Source organism: Pongo pygmaeus, chromosome 9 (assembly GCF_028885625.2).
Source record: "Pongo pygmaeus isolate AG05252 chromosome 9, NHGRI_mPonPyg2-v2.0_pri, whole genome shotgun sequence".
Lineage (NCBI taxonomy): Eukaryota > Metazoa > Chordata > Mammalia > Primates > Hominidae > Pongo > Pongo pygmaeus.
The window spans coordinates 42506605-42529759 of record NC_072382.2 but is presented as its reverse complement, the minus strand read 5'-3'; the positions used below and the strand labels follow the sequence as shown (position 1 = coordinate 42529759).

The 23155-nt window shown below is 35.8% G+C and overlaps 1 protein-coding gene across 1 annotated transcript in view; it reads left to right on the top strand.

Annotated features, from left to right (window-relative positions):
- Nucleotides 1-23155, top strand: part of LUZP2 (leucine zipper protein 2) — a 562275-nt gene that overhangs the window by 395503 nt on the left and 143617 nt on the right. The window contains exon 6 of the mRNA XM_063671046.1: nucleotides 21249-21311. Coding sequence (XP_063527116.1) covers nucleotides 21249-21311 — 63 coding nt within the window. The remainder of the gene's footprint in view (nucleotides 1-21248; nucleotides 21312-23155) is intronic.

The following is a 23155-nucleotide window of genomic DNA, read 5'->3' as shown; positions in this document are numbered from 1 at the left end:
AATAAATCATCTTTCTTTGAAATTTATAGCAGCTAAACTTTATTGTTTGGCTTGAACTGCAGTATGAAATTTTCATTAGCAATAATTTAAGAAGACATGTCTCACTACAGTCAATATTTGGCAAGCTTCAATTAATTCATAAACAATAAATTAGGTCTAAATATATTCTTGTAAGCAAGCATTTGTGTCCTTCAGTCATTATGTATGTTTTATTTACTGACTAGCAAATATTGAATGAAACAGTTTTTAAAGTTAATGGCATTTGTCTTAAATGACAGTTTGCTATGTCTTATGTACCTGTAGAACTTATAGTTGAATTTGGAAATATGTAAAACTCTTTATATCTTGTGCCTAAAGAGTGTTAACACACATGTTGGTAAAACTCCGTAAGTAGAATTTGGTTCTGTCACGAAGTGGAAAAAAGTGGGAGATCTGCTCTTAATTACTGTAGTCCCTCAACTGTGTTTCTAGAATGAAGTGGCTTTATTGATGCCAGAATTCCCAGTAGAATTGCAAAGAGAGGGTGGCAGGTGTTCAAGCCTTAACTGGGAAGATTGGGGTGAGAATATCTTCAGGAGTAATTACAGGTGAATTAACTGATCTTTCCTAATGATTTTACAGCAAATTTATTCCACACAATTGGAACTCTAAGGAAAAAGCTATTTTATAAACCATAAATTACTTTCGTTCCTGGTGGGATTGGACTGGCTGTTGAAAGTTACATGTATCTGGGATTAGACACTCACAGCCAAATTTTATGTGTATGTAATTTGGACCATAAACAGATTAAATAAAGGAAGCTACAAGTCTGTCATTTCTAAAATGGAGCTGATTAAGAAATTTACCTTATGGAACTGCACTGAGGATTTAATGAATTCTTATACAAAGCATACTGTAGAATACCTGGCACAAAGTAAACACTCCGTAAATGCTAGTTGAAACACAGACATACATTCGACACCTAGTCATTTTTTCTCCCTATGAAATACTGCCTAAAACTAAACTCACTTACCCTATATTGGAGTGAACTTTTCATAATTCATGTGAATTACATAACACATCTTATGGTCCTATATGGCTGGCCTCAATGCACCTTTTGAGTTTGATCTCTCATCGTTCATCAGTCCCTTATGCATGATTTCACTGAATATCCTGTAGAACTACAAGAACTAGAACTACTAGAACTAGTACAAACTTTTCCCCCTCTTGCCATTTCCTATTATTTGCCCAACTCCTTTATACATCTGAAGACAGCTCAGTGTCACTTCCTGAATAGGTGTCTCTCCAGAGACTTGTAGTTTTACTGTCAGGCTCCTTCATAGATTGTGAATGCCTTGAAGAAATGGGTTGTTTTTGCCCCATTCCCAGAACATAGAAGGTCTTTATAAATGTTGACAGGAATATGAGTTTTTTCTCACAAAATTGATTTTAGGGTGATTGTTATTCTGTATCTTTAGCTACATTTTTAACCTATCAGAATTAGAACTCTCTGATAAGGGAGGGGGATTATTAATAACGGAAGAAGCAGGTTCTCTTTCGAAGAGAAGTGCCTGTTTTAGAGGAAGAGCAAATCAGACAGAAGTATCATCATGTGAAATTACTTTTATGATAAACTCTTCTTTATCTATAAGAGAAATTAGAGGACTTATTAACTAGAAACTTGCCTGCAGTCTACTAAAATAATAATGCCTTATAAATTGTGATGTCAAAGCCCTCAACCTTCTTGGAAAGTTGTCCTAATCATCAAAAAATATGACTCTTCTTTATTTTTACAAAATTAAGTGAATTTTATTGTAATAATAAGAGCTAAAATTTATTGAGTGCTTACATTGTGCCAGCTTCTGATATACATGCTTTACTTATTTAATACAACCACCCCTTGAAGTTGATCATGATATTTTCCTCATTTTATGAAAGAGAAAACAAGGGCTCAAGATGTTACAAAATGTGTTGAAAGTCATAGAGATGATAGGAAATCATACCCAAGTCTAGTTGTCCTGATCCAAGAAGCCAGCCACTGTGCCATATTATATGCCTACTATTTGGAAAGTGATATTGTATGGGTGAGATGAGGCTAATTAACACATACAGAATATTTAATCAGTTTACTCAGTGTATTGAAATGTGTTGCAATTTTATATTACCTGACATCAGGAAAAGTCATCATCTCATGTTTCTCATGCCCCTAAATGGTAGTGCAATAGTCATGAAGCTGCGAGTAGTCTAAGAGATTATCTAAACGTGTTCCATTTTTTCACACACGTGGATGCTGTGTGTCTATGGGAGATAAGGAACTAACACTAGATATTTGAGCTGATTTGATTCTAAGTGAAGAATAGAAACTTCATAAAGCATGCTTAAAATTTTCTATAAAAGAGAACCAAGTTCATATTCTATTCCCTATCTGAGACAACTTCAACAAATATTTGAGCAGCTGTAAAATTTTTGTTACATCTGCGACCAATTTAAAATTTAAATTGGCAAGGTTTACACTCAACTGGGACATCTGCCACCAGTAGGATAATGCCATGGCTGTCTGGTGGCAGCTTTAGTTAATATTTATAGAATTAAATTATTATTCATGTGTGTTCAATTCTATATCTTTCTGTAAAAATATGACTATTAAAGTAGAAATTAATCTGTATGTATATTAAAAACAATTTATTTAAACAAAGGAATGATTTGAAAAATACTTTTTAGTAAAAATATTTGGTTTCAACTAATTATCTTTCTCATGACTTGCATATTATGTTTTTGTATAATTTTAAAGATAATATAGTTTAGTCTTTGACCGAAGGTATTTCAGTTGTCAGAAGCTCTGAATGTATTCTAGCTGGCTGATTCAGTTTGGTCTTTTTCTCTATTATTAACTCAAAACAATTCTATAAATAACTTCAGCTCCTTCCATGTTGGAAGTCTACTTTTTATTTCCATGTAGCTAAGAAAATATACAAATGCCATATATGTGTTTTTTCATTTTTCCCCTAGTTTCTCTACTGCCAATCCTTTCTAGTTGGGAGAAAAATTTATTTCCATTGTTTTACCTTTTTGCCTTTGATTTTATAAGAAGAACATTCTTTAAATTGTAAGGAGATATCAATTTTAAAATGCATTAGTCTGATTTATTAAACCTCTTAAGGGGAAGAAACCATAAATACTAAAGGAAATATATGTAACTCTGGAGACCACATCCTGATTCCTGAAACATTAAAAAGTGCAAAATTGTGCATCTAAGAATTGCTGAAATAAACACACATGGTTTATATCTAGTCTAGAATGCCATCCATTTTCCTAAGATTTCTTTAATAAGGGATGCTATAACCTGAAAGTTTGTGTTCCTCTCTCAAAGTTCCCTGCCTCCTAATACCATCACACTGGTGATTAGTTTTCTAACTTTGAGAGATGATTAGGTCACTAATGGAAAATGAAGTGGTGCTGAACGTGGGCATTTAGTGTCTCTTTAACAGAAAACTTCTTTTACCTGGTGAATGTCCTAATGCCTATTTGCCTGATCTGTGACCAGGGATTTCCTCCCATGGGAGCTGGTTATACTAGCAGGTGCCCTGTTGGCTCTTGTCTGACCTGTTTATGCCTGCCTGACCTCTTTCACTGTGCTGCTGGGAACGCTATGGACCTTGTGTTTTCCTGGCATCCTGGGGAAAACCCAGCCTGAGAAGCCCCTACTTTTTTTGATTTTGTTTTGTTTTCAGATTGAAGGCACAAATATAATACACCACCAAAGCATAAACAATTCAAAAGGTTTTCTACTTACATATCCTTGGCAGGGATGTGCAATGAATCTGGAGGACAATCTTCTGTTTCTAGGTCAAGACAGGAATGAATGGTCAGACAGAGAGACAGCAAGCACATGGCAACTGGCACTAATATATATACAAGCACGTGGCAACAGGTACTAATGTATATGTAAGTGAATAAAGTGTGGGTTATTTTAAGTTTGTTGGCAATAAATGATTTCTTTAAAGGAAGTATCAGAAAAGAAGGCAGCCCAGTCTGCTAGAAAGAAATGGTGCCTATAAGTTGTTATCTCTGGCCACTGACTTGAACCATTTGGGTGTTGTATACAACTGGAAACTGTGCCAAAGGTAACTGAGCCCCAGTTCTGATATGAGAAAGTTAAATTTGTATTCAAAATGGATGCAGAGGCAACATAAAATTATAAAAATTCGCTATCTTCTAACTCCTATTGCTCTCTTTAGCACAGGATATAAGATTTCCCATTGTAAAATGACATATTTCAAAGGGCAAATGTATTTTCTAGTCATTTGAAAAGCACATTTAAACTGAAACAAATGTGGATCTCAAGCCGTCATATAAAGTGGTGCACAGCCAGTTTTAGGAAGTTCTAAAATAGTAGATGCTTTCCACTGTGAGATGCAGCGATCTCTGGTTTTATTTTGGGTACTGCTGCAGGTGATTTTCTCTTGGTTTAAATTTAATTGCACTTTGGACAAATTAATGCATGTTTTCAGCTGCCTGGCCACAATGGTTTATTTTATTTAAGTCTACAAAATGTAATTAAACACATTTACATAATTTATTATATTTGGAAATTTTAAATGGTCCCAGATCATTACTTTCACCTTGAAAATTCATTGAGGCCTTATCATTCCACTTTATAATTAAACACAGTGATTTATAGCCTTCATTCAGTTGTCACAAGAACTGTATTCCTGTCTTATGACTGCAGATGCCTCCCCCTACTTGGTTCTTGCCTATTTTCTGAGCCTTATTCATAGGCTTTCTCTTTATTCTGTACAAAGTCCTTCCAATAAATTTGTTTATGCATGATTTTGTCATTATTGGGTATGATTATATTCCAATTAATATATAGTAAGATTATGAAAGTATGCTGGATTTATGATCATTTTGGTTTTACAGCCAAAAGTTTTTCGATTTGAGCTAATGTGTAAGCTATATTGCAAATATGATATTTTAAGTTTCCAGTCAAAAATCGAAACGAGATTAAGAGGATATAATTATATTAAATATTTTGTCATCCTCTGACTGAAATTCGAGTTTTATCACACATGCAGTGGGAAATATTACACGACATTTTTAGGCAGATCTGACACATATGCATGCTGAGTTCCCAAGAAGTTGTAGGAATATTTGTTTTTAAGCTAACCAACACCTGAACACCATTTGATATTGTTAGGCTTTGTGTCCCCCCACAAATCTCATCTTGAATTGTAATCCCCATAATCTCCATGTGTCAAGGGAGACACCAGGTGGAGGTAACTGAATCATGGGGGATGGTTCCCCCCATGTTGTTCTCATGATGGTAAGTTCTCAGGAGATCTGATGGTTTTGTAAGGGGCTCTTCCCACCTCATTCGGCACTGCTCCTTCCTGCCTCCTTGTGAAGAAGGTGCCTTGCTTCCCCTTCATCTTCAGCCATGATTGTAAGTTTCCTGAGGCCTCCCCAGCCATGCTGAACTGTGAGTCAGTTAAAACTCTTGCCTTTATAAATTACCCAGTTTCAGACAGTTCTTTATAGCATTATGAAAACACACTAATACACCATCCAATTGAGAGGTATTCCCTAAATAGGTGGTATGCAGGGTCTACCTTCCACTTACAGAAGCCAAAAGGGGATGGATATTTTCTCACTCACCCTGGTAAAATATGGCATTAGCCTAAAATATAAATTTGGTTACTTGAATGTTCTTCCTTGCTGTTCTTAACCGTAAGAAAGTGACAAAACTATGTGATTATGTAACATGTGGGTGGGGGGCAAAAATATTTAAGCATGACATCAAGCATGTACTGGAGGCATGTAACTAAAAAATCTAGGATATACTAGTACTAAGACAAGGCTTTATCAAGGTGAGGAGGTGATGCAAACATCATTACCAGGTTCCAGATTTTTCTCTCCATATTCAGGCCTTTTTTTTCTCAGTAAAATCTATTCTCAGATAAACTATGTGATCTGTTTCAATGCCTAAGTAATGTCAAATGATAATTGTTTCAGAAATAAAGAATGATCATTAATCATAAGTGAAAAGGTTAAACTGGTAATTGTCTGAGGACCAGAATTCCTTTTTCAGTGTCCTGTGCCACCATGTTTTTGAAGCACATGCCATCTGAGAACAATCTCAGTATGGTCTTTGAGGAGAGTTTCCCCTGTGCCCCACAGTTGGCTCAGCTGAGGCCGCTTGTAATTAATTATCCCCAAATTCTGGATACATTTCAAAATACTGAAATGTTCTAATTTTTAAACTCTGGCAATGACATTTAGCTTTATGGAAACATTTCTTTACACAGTTGCCCAGAATTACCAACTGCCAGAATAAATTATGGACACACATTATAATCACTGCCCATTTATGGATGGCCACAAAGATATCTATGTTGTGGAGTGACAGTCTTTCCTATGCTCATCCAGGTGCATTGTACAAGTATATCATAAATGCTTTAAGTAAAATGATGTTCATTTCTCTGCTTTAACACCTTAGAATTGGACAGAATAAACAAAAGGAAATTCAAATGAAATTTTATTTGCTATAATGAAGAAATAGTTGTTCTCTCCCACCCCCATGGAAATCAGTATATTCAGATGGAGATTAGATTACATGATATACGAATCTCCCTCTAAGAAGTGTATAATCTGTAACATACAATTGTGAATTAATAAATGAGCAAATATATTATATTTGCTCATTTATTAATTCACAATTGTATGTTACAGATTATACCCTAAAACTTAAAGTATAATAATAATAAAATAAAATAAAAAAAATAAAAAAATAAAAATAAAATAAATAAATAAATGAGCAAATATATTATAAAAATGTAACCAAGCATATATACAGGGAGAAAAGATACAAATTCTGTTAATACAGAGTTGATAACAAACCAATTATATGTAGTCATCAAAATAATTATTCTACTGTTTATTAAACTTAATTACATGACAAACAGAAGAAGCACATGACAATAATAACATGATTAATGCAAATTCTAGCAGAACCTTTTAAAAATCTAGAATATAGATGTTTTCAGATATTCTACCAGTATTCAGCTATGCAGATGCAATCTCTTAAACAAGTGGAATCACCATTTAAAACTAGTTATTTGCTGGGGATGACTGACTAGCAATCATTGATTATAATCAATCTTGTAGGCTTGATTTATGAATAAGAATTTTGCGGCTGTGAAAGCTGAAGTTAAGGAGGTGGGGGAGCATTAAAGAGGATCATCAAAAGTTCTCATACATGAATTCCTAATGTGTTAGTAACTCTACCTACTGGCATCAAAAAATGAACTGGTTGTTTGAGATAGTCACATAATCTGGATTTATTCATCCTTATCCTGAGATATATTATTTCATAGATGATGAGATTCACATGTTTAATAATGCACAATGAAAATTTGTGAAATAAGAAAATATATATGTACATATTTATATGAATATGCTAACAGAAATTTCTAAAATCACATATAGAAAAAATATAAAGCATTTTAGGGCCATTTACAGGAGTAGTAAAAGTTCTTACAACTCTCAATTATACCCAGTGATGTCTCGATTAGCACTTATTATAAAAATTAAAATGTATAATTCAATGTTAATACCATCCAGAAAAAGTTAAAATATATTAAGAATAGCCTATTTCTCTTCAATAAAGCATATATATAACTCTATTTGTTAATATTTCTATTCTCCAAAATATTCTGTTTATAGATAAGCCCTATGCTATTTCTAGTCAAGTGCTAATCTCTTGAATGAAGCTGAATTAGGTAGTCAACTACGAGATGTATCCTGAGAAACAAGTAATGTGTATATTTCATTTTTTTTTTTTTTTAGACGGAGTCTTGCTCTTTCACTTAGGCTGGAATGCAGGGGTGCAATCTCGGCTCACTGCAAGCTCTGCCTCCCTGGGTTCACACCATTCTCCTGCCTCAGCCTCCCAAGTAGCTGGGACAACAGGCGCCCGCCACCACGCCTGGCTAATTTTTTGTATTTTTGGTAGAGATGGGGTTTCACCATGTTAGCCAGGGTGGTCTTGATCTCCTGACCTTGTGATCTGCCCACTTCAGCCTCCCAAAGAGCTGGTATTTCATTTATTTTATAAATAAGAGCTATAGACTGAGGTCACAATCTTTTCAAGGGCTATTACATTCATTATTTTAAATAACATTTTTGAACATCTATCTTATGTTGTTAATTGAGGACATTTCTGAGTGTATAACAACGTAAGAATAATAGTTTTTAAACTTCAAAGAGATGACAGGTTAATGCATAAAAGAGTAATATGAAATATCACAGAATTCCTTGGCATTAAATGATGTTTTGCAAATACTGAACAGAATGATGTTTGTAAACTTTCCACTGGTTTTCAAGAGCCCCAAAACATTAGGAAAATGTACATCACCTAATTTTGTCACATATGTATAGCTGTTTTTCCTTTTCATTTCCAAGAAGCACAATGTAGACCAAGAGGTAGAAAAAATATTTTTGAAGATACATGTTTAAGATATTCAGCTTTTGTCAAATGAAGCAATAGGTCACAATAATGTCACAGAGACAGTGGATTGCCAGCTTAATCCTCAGCAATAACATAATACTCATTATCAGGCATTTATTCATTTATTTGTTCATGAGTGCTATCCATTCACATTCATTAAATAATAACTACAAGTTGAATAATGTTTTCAGCACTGGACACATAGAAAAATCAGACAGATTCGATTTTTTGTTTAGATGAAGAAGAAGGAGCAGAATACAAACAGCAAAAAAAAAAAATTCAAAACACACCGAAAAAAACAAAAGTAGCAAAACTCAGTACTCAGAAATTCTGCAGAGTATTTATATACACAGGCACACATACACACACACATTCACCCCCTATAATACCACTTTTATTATGCTATTTTGTATAGAAAACTCTTTAGGAATATTAAATTTTATTAAAATAACAACAGAGATCCTTGGAGAAGATTACACATAATACATCACCTAATAGCATGAAGGTTTTTATCTGCTTATCTTGTCTCCTAGTTTTAAATATACACATTTAAACTTTACACATTTAGAATCACAATATGGAAAGCATTTTATTTTGCATATTTTCAGTTAATATTACTATATTTCTTTAAAGGCCTGGCATATACTTTTTTCACTTCCATCTAATTTCGTGCTGACACACAAACACATGTACAAATACACACACACACACACACGGATTATTACTTTTTAAACTTTTGGTCATAGTTTTAGACATTTCCCTGCAAATTGTTTTCCTCTAAGAACAATTTAATATGAGCATCCATCCAGGAGACTAATTATAAATCTGCTTTACAATTAGTAGAGATTTTTGGTAGCTATATAATTTTGATTGTACATTCTGTGTTTCAATTGTTTATTCTCTTATCTGTAGCCCACTCTAACTCAGAAGGTGTGTTCTTTGAAAGCAGATAACTCCTGTTTTATATTTGTATTCTCAAGATTTAACACTGAGCCTAGCACAGAGAAGTCAATGAATATCTATGAGTGAATAGAATATGCATGAATAAATGAATCTTTTTAATGAATCTTTTTTAAAATAATTCATTTTTTTTTTGTGAGGGGGTTTCATTCTTGTTGCTCAGGCTGGAGTGCAATGACATGGTCTTGACTCACTACAACCTCTGCCTCCCGGGTTCAAGCAATTCCCCTGCCTCAGCCTCCCTAGTAGCTGGGATTACAGGTGCCTGCCACCACGCCCGGCTAATTTTTGTATTTTTAGTAGAGATGGGGTTTCACCATGTTAGTCAGCCTGGTATCGAATTCTTGACCTCAAGTGATTCACCCGCCTCGGCCTCCCAAAGTGTTGGGATTACAGGCATGAGCCACCATGCCCGGCCAAATAATTTTAACTTTTATTATAGATTAAAGGGTACATGTGCAGATTTGTTATATGGGTATATTGTGTGATGCTGAAGGTTAGTCTAGTATCCAGTAGTTTTTTTTTTTTTTCAGCCCATGCCTAACTCCCTCCCTCCCCTATCTAATAGTCCTTGGTATCTATTGTCCTTATCTTTATGTCTATGCGTATTCAATGTTTAACTCCCTCTTATACATGACAACATGTGACATTTGGTTTCCTGTTCCATTTAGCCACTGTGGAAAGCAGTTTGGAGCTTTCTAAAGGATGAATCTTTCCATTAAAAACAAATTATACCTTCTAGACTTTATGTATGATAGAGGTTAACTGGGGGCAATTGAGAATGGGATGTCTATTAGAATAAATAGGAAGATCACAAAAAACTTTCAGAAGCAAACAGTCACTACAATCAAAATAGTTATTAGACACAGAAAATGAAGAGGAGAAAACACAAACTAGGATAATGGCTGGTTCAAGTCAAGTTCTTGGGACTTACGAAAAAATAACCAGTCTAACTTAGTTACAGCAAAGTGTTTATATAGGCAAAAGACTGGTGAGAGATTCTCAAATTTTTAATCCCTTGAAAGTCAGTCTGTTTGTAATTTATAAAACTCCATGACAGATTTTCAGTGGGGTGGCATAAGATTCTCACCATATTTTAGGAAGTTTAGGAAGTTTACTCTGAAACAAATGTGCTAAGTAGGTTGAGTTACAGTGAACCTTAGAGTAAGCTAGAAAATTAGCTCTTCGAAGAACCCAGCAAGTGGGAGCCAAGCTGGAGGAAGAACAAGAGGATAAAAACTTTAGGAATGAATATATATATATATAAAAACTGCAAGAAAAACAAACAGAACTTTTTTTTTAAATTTATCCTTTTTTTTCATCTTTTATTTTAGATTCAGGGGATGCATGTGTAGGTTTGTTTCCTGTATATACTGCATGATTCTGAGGTTTGGAGCATGAATGCTATCACCCAGGTACTGAGTATAGTACCTAAGAGTTTTTAAACGCTTGCCTGCCTCCCTCACTCCCCACTCTTGTGGTCCTCATTTTCCATTGTTGCCATCTGTATATCCATGAGTACCCAATATTTAGCTCCCATTTATAAGTGAGAATATGTGGTATTTGATTTTCTGTTCCTGTGTTAATTTGTTTAGGATAACAATATCCAGTTGCATCTATTTTGCTGCAAAGGACAAGATTTCCTTCTTTTTAGGGCTGCATAGTATTCCATGGTGTATATGTACCACATTTTTTCTTTATTCAATCCACCATTGTTGGGCACCTAAGATGATGCCATGTCTTTGCTAATGTGCTGCAATGAACATGTGAGTGCTTGTGTCTTTTGGTAGAAAGATTTGTTTTGTTTTTTGGATCTTTGGCCAGTAATGGGATTGCTGAGTTGAATGGTAGTTCTCTTTTAAGTTCTTTGAGAAATCTTCAAACTGCTTTCCACAGTGGCTTCACCAATTTACATTCCCACCAATACTGTATGAGTGTGCCCTTTTCTCCACACCCTCATCAGCATCTGTTGTTTTTTGACTATTTAACTACAGCAATTCTGACTGGTGTGAAATGAGATCTCATTGTGATTTTGATTTGCATTTCTCTGAAGATTAGTGATGTTGAACATTTTTTCCATATTGAGAGATGACAACGTGCTAGCAGCCCTCACTGGCCTTCGGTGCCTCTTCGTCCTAGGTGTCCACTCTGACCATGCTCGAGGAGCCCTTCAGTCTGCCACTGCACTGTGGGGGCTCCTCTGTGGGCTGGCTGAGGCCGGAGCCAGCTCCCTCTGCTTGCAGGGAGGTGTGGAGGGAGAGGCGCCCCCAGAACCGGGGCTGTGCACTGCACTTGCGGGCCAGCACGAGTTCTGGGTGGGCGGGGCCTCAGCGGGCCCCACGCTCGGAGCAGCCGGCTGGTGCTGCTGGCTCTGGGCAATGAGGGGCTTAGCACCTGGGCCAGCAGCTGCAGAGGGGGCGCCGGGTCCCCAGCACCGCTGGCCCACCCACGCTGCGCTCGAATTCTCCCCAGGCCTCAGCCACTGCCCCACGGGGCAGGGCTGGGGACCTGCAGCCCACCATGCCCCAGCCTACCCACCCTGCCTCCACCCCCCCACCCCGTGGGATACCGCATGGCCGGAGCCGCCCTGACAGGCGCTGCCCGTGCTCTGCCATGCCTGGTCCCATCAACCGCCCAAGGGTTGAGAAGTGCAGGTGCACGCTACCGGACTGGCGGCCAGCTCCGCTGGTGGCCCCAGCACGGGATCCACTAGGGGAAGCCAGCTGGGCTCCTGAGTTGGGTGGGAACTTGGAGAACTTTTATGTCTAGCTGGAGGATTGTGTATGCACCAATCAGCACTCTGTGTCTAGCTCAAGGTTTGTAAACGCACCACTCAACACTCTGTATCTAGCGAATCTGGTGGGGACTTGGAGAAATTTTATGTCTAGATAAAGGATTGTAAATACACCAATCAGCACTCTTTGTGTAGCTCAAGGTTTGTAAATGCACCAATCAGCACTCTGTGTCTAGCTCAAGGTGTGTAAACGCACCAATCAGCACCCTGTGTCTAGCTCAAGGTTTGTAAATACACCAATCAGTGCTCTGTGTCTAGTTAACCTAGTGGGGACTTGGAGAACTTTTACCTCTGGCTAGAGAATTGTAAATACACCAATCAGCACTCTGTGTCTAGCTCAGGGATTGTAAACACACCAATCAGCACGCTGTCAAAATGGACCAATCAGCACTCTGTAAAATGGGCCAATCAGCTTTCTGTAAAATGGGCCAATCAGCAGGATGCAGGTTGGGTCAGATAAGGGAATAAAAGCAGGCTGCCCGGGTCAGTAGCAGCAACCGGCTCCTGTGGAAGCTTTGTAATTTTGCTCTTTGCAATAAATCTTGCTGCTGCTCACTCTTTGGGTCTGCATTGGTTTTATGAGCTGTAACACTCACTGTGAAGGTCCACAGCTTCACTCCTGAGGCCAGAGAGACCACGAACCCACCGGGAGGAATGAACAACTCTGGAAGGGAGGAACAAACAACTCCAGACGCACCACCTTAAGAGCTGTAACACTCACCGCAAAGGTCTGCAGCTTCACTCGTGAAGCCAGCGAGACCACGAACCCACCAGAAGGAAGAAACTCTGACCACATCCGAACATCAGAACGAAGAAACTCCGTACACACCATGTTTAAGAACCGTAACACTCAACCATGAGCGACCGTGGCTTTCTTCTTGAAGTCAGTGAGACGAAGAACCCACCAATTTTGGACACAATATAATTGTTGGTTGCCTGTATGACTTCTTTGTAAAATTGTTTATGTTTTTGTCCTTTTTTTAATGGGGTTACTTATTTTTTGCTTGCTCAATTGTTTTTCTTATAGATTCTCAAGCAGATTTTCATCTTTCTCCCCTTCCTTTTGCCTTGCCTTTAACATGGATTCCTCCCGTTTTTGGAAGAGAATGACATAGTGAAATTTGCAATTCAGAAAAAAATACATTGACAATTGAAATTTGTATAACACTCTATGATATGCATTTATATATAAATATGTTCAGTTTTAACAGATGCCTAGTAACATATAGTTGAATGGATCTAGGAGATTCTGCTATTGAGAAAAAAAAAACTGGAATGTATTTTCAAAATTGTACAACTCCTATTCATACACTTTTATATTTAGTATATCTGTGAGAAAATATCCATGAAGAGAAACGTAAGAGCTTACATAAATTGGAAGAGTCAAGCATATCTAAGGCATCCAGTTTACTTATGAGTGACAATTATTAAAAAAATCAGGTGTGTCAGATCCTTATATCTGTTTTCAGGTAATCTGGCCAAATAGTAGTAACATCATCCTTAAAAAATGAGTTTAAGGCTGGGCACGGTGGCTGACGCCTATAATTCTAGTACTTTGGGAGGCCAAGGTGGGCAGATCACGAGGTCAGGAGATCAAGACCATCCTGACTAATATGGTGAAACCCCGTCTCTACTAAACATACAAAATATTAGCTGGGCGTGGTGGTGGGCGCCTGTAGTCCCAGCTGCTCGGGAGCCTGAGGCAGGAGAATGGCGTGAACTTGGGAAGCGGAGCTTGCAGTGAGCCCAGATCGCGCCACTGCACTCCAGCCGGGGTGACAGAGCAAGACTCCGTCTCAGGAAAAAAAAAAAAAGAGTTTAAAACTAGGATGGGTCAGAGTGGTTGGTGCACATATACATATAAAACGTGACAATTTCTTGTGTAAAAATTAAGCTTTTTAAAAGACATTTCTAGTCTCATATGAATACTACAAATTTTTATTTGCTAGCGTTTTTGGGGTGAATGCCAAAAACCCTTGTGAGGTACCTGGAAATGGACTGGAATTCTGGAAAGAGTAGGTGGAAAATGAAGGCAGAATAGTACAGTTTTCTATTAGATGGGACCAATGTTAAACTCTGAATTAAGAGACATTTATCACATCATTTCCTGAGACAGAATACAAACAAACAAACAAACAAAAGATTGTCTTTTCTACCTGTTTAAGAGATTGGTAGTTTTACTAACTTATTTTTCTCTGAAAATAATATACGCATATTGGCAATTTTCTTTCACTGTATCTAAACTAGATAGTAATTATGTATGGCAGAGTGTGATCTTTTGTTTCAAAGGTAGGATATTTGAGTTGATATTGTACCACTTCCTACATTTGAAGTGGTACAATATCAATTCTAAATAGACTTCTAAATATACTAAATAGACTCTAGAAAAACAAGAAGGTAAAAAGAAAACGAACTGTGAGATTGTAAACAAAACCTGACTATATATTGATTATATTAAATTACATGTAAATACTTTAATTGAGAGAAAGATATCTCCAGACTATATAAAAATATACAATCAAATTATACTTGACAATTATTTAAAAATGCACTTTATATACAAAGTCACAAGAAAGATGAAAGTAAAATATGAAAATATATGCTATACAAACTGCAAGAGAAAAGGCTTTAGCATGTCTAATATCAGATAAATTAGCCGTGACAAAATAAATTACCAGAGAAAAAGAGAGGCATATTATAATGTTAAAAGGGGCAATCCTTTATTCTAAAAGACATAATTCTTAAATTTGTAAGCACCTAAAAAAAGCTTCAAATTTCATGAAGCAATAACTGACAGACTTAAAGGAATAGACAAATCCACAGTGACTGGGATATTTTAATATTCCTTTCGAGCTAATAGAACAAAGAGAAAATTCAGAGAAGATGTAGAAATTGGAAATCTAACGACTTTCAAGTTCTTTATATGTCAGTGCTGAAAATGAAAGTCTCTTTTATTATATATATTTAATGTTATTTCTAAATGAACTTCACCATCTTTGCCAATGATAGCTATTTCTATTGACTGATTTCCTCCTCCTTTGTCTTAAGGCTCTCATTTTCCTGATTCTTGTGTTTAATGATTTCGAATGAATGCTGAATTGTAGCTTTACATTATTGGGCACCTGGATTTTGTTATCTTCTAAGAGTATTACGTTCTAGTAGATAATAATTGTTTAGCTTGGTTATTTTGAGTTCTGTTTTTAAGCTTTATAAAGTTGGTCTAAATGAGCCTTTACAGGACTGTTTTGACCTTGCTTGTAAGACAGGCCTTTCTAGGGTTTTATTAAATATCTTAGTGGTTAAGTCTTTCCATTCTGGCTTGTTGGAAATTGAATGTCTAGGTGAGCTCTAGTAACTTTTCACCTTGCAGTTCTTTTCTGGTTGTTCTTTAGCTGGCCTTGCAGTATGTTAGTTTATGTATATGCAGATTTCCGTTCGTCTAAAGACATAAGGAAACATCCCTGAAAATCCTCTGTACTCTTTTTCTGCATTGCATTCTTAAATTAAGTTTAGCCCAAAGTTGTCTCCTTACACATTCTAAGTTTGGCCTAAAGGTTTCGCTATACATAGTAAAGTATAACCTAACTGATACGTTAAGCAGACTGTATCCTACACTTGTGCCAGCCACTGAGTTTTTGCCAGTCAAGAGAAGTCGACTGTTAAAACCATGTTCAAACACAGAAAACACCGATCTGTAACCAGTGCAGCTGTTTTTGTACCTCACTTTCATTTTCTGTATGTCATTTTGCTTTTTCTGCCCATAAATCTTTGATCGCATACCTGCAATGGAGTGTCTCTGAACTTAGTCTGGTTAAGGGGCTGCCTGATTTGCAAATCATTCTTTGCTCAAACTGTTAAATTTAATTTGTCTAAGATTTTCCTTTTAACATCTTCGAAGCCTCTGCTGTTTTGTAACATAAATTATACCTGATCACCTTTCTCTAATGTTAAACTCTTTTTTCTCAACTAATCAAAACTTCTGCTTTCTGCTTGGGTTTTTCTTCTGTATGGTACTTCATAAATTGCCTCCAGATAAAAACAAAACAAAACAAAACAAAAACAAACAAAAAAGAGCAACTGCAGGGATTTCTTGCCTATTTCTCCTCTCTTTAGTAAGACAGTCTGACAGTAGTGGTTGTCTACTGACTTAAACATTTGTTTTATTATATTCTGTCTAGTTATCTAGTTGTTTATGGCAAGAGGGCTTGTCTGAGGCCAGATGCTTCATATTGGCCAAAAGAGTTATTTTCTCAACTGATTTTTGACAAAGGCTCTTAAATATTTCAATGTACAAAGTAGCATTTCTTCAACAATTGGTGCACAAGTAACTGGATGTTTGCAATGAAAACTAAAAGTGAACCTTGACCCTTACCTCACTTCATTAAAAAAAAAAAAAAAAAAGTAACTTGAAGAGGATTATACAAAAGAGTATACCCCAAAACTATAAAACTTTAAGAAAACTATTTGAGAAAAAATTCTTCATGACTTTGAAGTAGGCAAACATTTCTTAGGGCACAGAAAGCGCTATTCCCAAAGACTTCTTGACCAAACTTTAGACAGATTCCTCTGGGTTTGCTTTTCAAATGGGCCTTTTCCTCAGGTCTTGTCTTACTTAGACTTGCCTAGTCCAGTTGTAGCTAAGTCAGTTTAGGGAGACTCCCCTCACCCTTGATATCTAAACCTGATCAAGTGGCTTTAAGAAAGGATTCTATTAGGCAGGTTTAGCAAGAATCCCTCTACCCATGATAGCTCCTATTAGTAATTTTCTATCCATTGACCTCCATAATTTTGCTCATTGGCTATAAATCCCCAGCTGTCTTTGCTATATTTTTGCTATATTTAGAGTTGAGCCCCATCTCTCTCCCTTATTTCAATAGCTTTGACATTTGTTTCCAAAGTCCTGAATCAAATCTTTCTTATCATTTTACAAGTAAACATGATAAATAGAACTTCAGTAAAATATAGTAGTGTAATATTTTGGTCTCCCTTAATAAATCAAACATAGGTTAATACTTGCAGCTTTATTTATCAAATTCTAGTAATGAGATAAGTTATTTAGTCCAAAGTGTTTTATTGTAAATCAAATTTAGGAAAATCATTTATATTAAACACAATTTTATTATTATTAAAACATCTAATAATAGTAATTAGGTTCACGAGTACATGTTCAGGGGTACATGTGCAGGTTTTTAATAAAAAATCAACTGGTAAACTCATGTCACAGAAGTTTGTTGTACAGATTATTTTGGCACCCAGGTACTAAGCCTTGTACCCAATAGTGATTTTTTCTGATCCTCTCCCTCCTGCCACCCTCTACACTCAGGTAGACCCCAGTGTCTGTTGTTCCCCTCTTTGTGTCCATGAAGCACAATATTCTAATAGAGACTCTGAGAAGTCCGGAGAAAATAAATCTTTTTTAACATTGTTCCACTCATATTATCATAGCATTAATCTTTTTTGGGGGAGTGGAGAGTAAATATTATTAAAGAAAGTTAAATGGTTCTATGGAACATCTTTATCAAAACTCTAGCTCCACTAATGGTGTGGAATGTTTAGCACTGCTTGCTACTCTATAAACTTGACAGACAAATCCTGATCACTGAAAAGCCTACTCCAAGTAATTAAGGAATAATCTATTCTGAGAAATCAGTGTGAGAAGCAGAGAAAACAGGTCAATGAAATAAATAGTGTACTAAAAATTAGTCTTTTGTTGTGTCTATTAATTATCATCTATGTTTCCTCCTCAGAAAAAAAATAAAATACTATCATTTTTGAAGGATAAAAGTTAGTATTTGCTATAATTTATATCATTCAGATCAACATTCAAAATTTCCCGTTAGTGTTAACAGCATTAATAAGTGAACAAATAATAATAACAAAAATAAATGAATACAAACATAGATACATAAATGAACAGAAGAAAGAAAAAATAGCTTTAAGTGGAGATGCAAATTTTAAATAGTATATACTACAGACACCAACTTTTAAATACGCTGTTTATTAATTCATAGTTATTTCTTAATTCTAATAATGTTTCTTAGGTGTGAGTGGTTTTGGCAGGACATAAATACTCCTATCAAATGTGCATCCCCTATTTTGTCTCCATTTTGAAGAGTTTTATTTTGCTACAACCTGAGCAACATTGCAGAGCCAGAACGTGTCAGTGTACATCCCTTTATTGGGGATACACATCTCTTCAAATATGGAATTAATGTATATTGGATTCTCTTTAAAAAAAGAACCCTAATATTGTACTTGTATGATCAGTGCAAATATTTGCAAAAATATGTTACTTGAACAAATCAGAATAACTTCCTCCCATTTGTGTAAAACATTTCATGGTATTGAAATTCTAACTGAGCTTTTTAGATTTCCAAATTTTAGCTAAAGAGGAAAAAACCAAGTATTCTTTCAGACTGGGACAACTGTACCCCCTCACTCCATGATAGGAAAACAAAATAAAAAACACTGTTCAAAATTAGCTTGGAATTCTAAGTGGGGAACTCTTAAACTTGATGTATCTGTTCATTCACTCTGCATTAAATGTTCATTTTGCTCCTGGTGCTTATCCAATTGGCCCTCCTTAGAGTCATTATGTATAATATGTACTTGTACCAGGACATTGTCTACTCCTCTAGAGTCAGTATGATGTCTGAATCCTGTGTGTTTCAGTTATCTGCTCTCCTTTAGCCTGCCCGTCTAAAGACAGTCTATGTACTTCAGCTATTGGGGTAAAAGAAAGAAAAGCCTGAGTGCAATAAGCCAGATATAATTAAGTAGCCATGAGGGGTTGGACTCAGATGGTTAATAAATGTCAGAGGGATAAAAATTTGAACTAGGTCAATTATGAGATATTTAAAGGGTAACAGATCTGTGTATACTCATTCAGAAAGAGTATACCTCTTTCTCATACAGAAAGAGTATATCTCTCAGGCCTGGAAGAAGAAAGGGCTTCTGAGAGTCAAGGAGTTCAACATACTGATTTCATTTATTTTTTATATATATCCAGTAATGGGGTTGCTGGATTACATAGTAATCAATTTTTAATTTTTTGAGACACTTCCATACTGTTTTCCATAATGGCTGTACTAATTTACATTCCCAGCAACTGTGCATAAGAGTTCCCCTTTCTCCACATCCTCATCAGTACTTGTTATTTTTTGTCTTTTGATAATAACCATCCTAACCTGAGTGTGGTAATATTTCATTGCATTTTCCTGATGATTAGTAATGTTTAACATTTTTAGTATATCTATTGGCATTTGTTTGTCTTCCTTTGAGAAATGTTTATTCAGATATTTTGCATTTTTTTTTTTTTTCTAGACAGAGTCTTGCTCTGCCACCCAGGCTGGAGTGCAGTGCCGTGATCTCGGCTCACTGCAAGCTCTGCCTCCTGGGTTCACACCATTCTCCTGCCTCAGCCTCCTGAGTAGCTGGGACTGCAGGCACCCGCCACAACGCCCAGCTAATTTTTTTGTATTTTCAGTAGAGACAGGATTTCACTGTGTTAGCCAGGATGGTCTTGATCTCCTGACCTCGTGATCCACCCGCCTCGGCCTCCCAGGGTGCTGGGATTACAGGCATGAGCCACCACGCCTGACCTATTTTGCCAATTTTTGATAAATCATATTATTTGCTTTTTGCTTTTGATATGTGTTCTTGGTTTGTTCTAGATAGTAACCTCTGTCAGCTGAGTAGTTTGCAAATACTTTCTCCCATCCTTCAGCTTGTCTCTTCACTGTATTGTTTTCTTCTGCTGTGCAGAAGTAGTAAATCCTTACCCATCAATAATAACCTTGACTATAAATAAACTAAATTATCTAATTAAAGTATATAAAGTGGTTAAATGGACTAAAAAAAGACTCAAATATATGCTGCTTATAAGAAACTTATTTCACCTATAAAGACATGCATAGACTGAAAGTGAAGGGATGGAAAAAGATATTCCATGCAAATGGAAACCAAAACAGATTAGAAGTAGCTATGCTTACATCAGAAAAATTAGACTTTCAGTAAAAAATGATTTAAAAAATGACAAATAAGTCCATTATATAACGATAACAGGGTCGTTACAGTAGGAGAATATAACTATTGCAATTACATATGCATCCTACACTGGAGCACCTTTATATGTATATATATAATAACAGATCTAAATGGAGATATTTATTGTGGTGTAAGAATAGTAGGGTACTTTAATACCCCACTTTCAGAACTAGACATATTATCCAAACAAAAAATGAACAAAGAAACAACAGAGTAAGGACAGGTGCGGTGGCTGATACCTGTAATCCCAGCACTTTGGGAGGCCGAGGCAGGCGGATCACCTGAGGTCAGAGTTCAAGACCAGCCTGGTCAACATAGTGAAACCTCATCTCTACTTAAAATACAAAAAAAATTAGCCAGGCATGGTGGTGCACATCTGTAATCCCAGCTACCTGAGAGGCTGAGGCAGGAGAATAGCTTCAACCTGGGAGGTGGAGGTTGCAGGGAGCTGAGATCATACCATTGCACTCCAGCCAGGAAAACGGAGTGAGACTTCGCTCAAAATAAATAAATAATAAAAAAGAAACATCAGAGTTAAACTGCGCTCTAGACCAAATGGACCTCATAGACATTGACAGAACATTTTGCCCAACAGCTATAGCATACACATGGAAAGTTCTCCAGTATAGACTGTATTTTAGGACAAAAACACAAAAAATAAAATTAAATTAACATTTTTTTTCAAAACCAAAATTATATCAATTATCTTTTCTCCCCACAATAGAATAAAACTAGAAATTACCTTTTTAAATGAATGTGTTAATGCTAATATGCCAAATTTTAATTGAATAAAAAACCATCTTTTACATTACAGATTTGATTCAGTTTTACACCAATCCATTACATTTTACGTTATGAAGGTCTAATTTTTGAACAGAACATACAGCAGTAATGTTGACATAGTTGAAGAAATTCTTAATATTTTGTCTCTTCTTTGCAATAAAACTATGTTTTCTTCCTCAGAATAAAAGCTTGAAAAACAAACTCTTGTCAGGAAACAAGCTCTGTGGCATTCACGCAGAAGAGGTGAGTAAATTTTTGCTTCTTCTAGCTTTAACCAGATAAAAACAGTATTATTGTCAGATTTTTGTTCAACTCAGACATCTGGTAACTCTTTTTCCTCATAATACAAATGCCAGTTTTTAAATAGAAAAATATAATATATTTTAAACCTTTTGGTATCTTTGTGTTTTAACATTGCAATAGCCAAAAGGAAAAAAAAAATTAACAAAGGCAGGTAATGGTCACATTTGTAGATTTTTTTTTTCTGGATTTCATCCTTATCTGGACTATCAGAACTTCCTTAATAGCAAATTACTGGAAGTCCATAAAATTTTCCTTTTTTTTTTCCCTCTCTTGTACTTTCTATGTGATGTCTACAAAGTTTTGCAATGGCAAGTGACTGTCAGAGTGAAGATTCCGGAGTTGACCATAAACCACACAAAATCAATACATTCATTGGTTCTATTTGCTGTGTAGTAAAATTGTCTCATATATTTCTCAGGGGGAAATATGTCATTCTGCTTAACATAGATTTAACTAAAATAATCATTTTTCTATATTTCTCATCTCCAAATCTATTCTTATGACTCTTAATGTGAAAATCTAGCTCATAGAAGCCTTAGTAATAGCAATGAAATAGGAATGATACTGTCATGATAAGTGATTGTTTATGACTCAAAGAGAGGAGACAAGAGTCACTGTTTTAGTTGCATCCTCCAAGAAGCACACACTAAGATATATTAGATGTGTGAGAAATATATTCAAGAAATAGCTTATGAATGATAAGGGACAGTCATGAGTGGCTTCATATCATGATGAATGTCTTATACCTAAGAAGTAGAGGGAAGGAAGGAAGTTTAGCTGCAATGAGAAAAGTTGCTTACACAAGTTAAAACAAGTTTACCCTTTGTCTCAGAGTTGTCTAGAAATAAGGCGAAGAGTTTCTAAAACAGCTCTATTTTCTTTAAATTATGGCATGACCATTGGTTCAAAAATATCTTTTTCTGCCACTATCCTCTTCCAGCAGGAAGGAAAGGGAAGATAACCTGGTGAAGCACAAGCATTGCTTTTCAGGAGTCCACACAGGAAATAGTCTCTTCTATCTCATTGTACCCTATTTGCTAAAACTAGCTCACATGCTGAGCTAAGTTGAAGAGAGTCTGGAAAATGTCACTAGGTCAGTGGTCCTGTGTCCAGCCCAAACTAAGATTTGTTAAAGAAGGTGAAAACTCTCCTTGAAAAACAAGAAAAAAATCATTAACACAAATACAAAAAAAAAAAAAATCATTAACACAAATACAAAATAACATGCAATGTAACAATCCATTTTATAATATCTTTCCTATAATATTATATATGGCATGAATAGAAATGTTTAATACAGAAAAACTAAAAGATGATGTTCCATAAGATGAAAAATTAGCCTAAATGGTTTGTAGATCTGATCTAGTGGAGTGTTTCATTTCTTTGTATTTTTCTATTTGAATACAAATGGACTTGTACATTGTTTATATTTTCTAGGTTTTGGAAATAGTATAAATGTGGTTTGTGCAGGTTGTGAGTATTACTCACAAGAGGGTAACCAGGTGGAATGATGTTTTGAATAAGAAATATCTAGATTGAAGTTATATTCTGATATGATTTATATGTGTTCAGAGTTCACATGACACTCATGTATGTGAAAGAGAGGAAGCTCCTATGAGAAATATCTGTGGTGCACAGAAGTAAAAATGGGCTTACCTTTATTGTTTAGTCTGTCAGTTCAAGAATAATTCATATTTTTTCTTCATCTCAATGCCTTTGAGAATATATTATCCCTGAATTGTTAGATACTTCATGTATTAGTGTTGCCTAATACTGAAATGTAT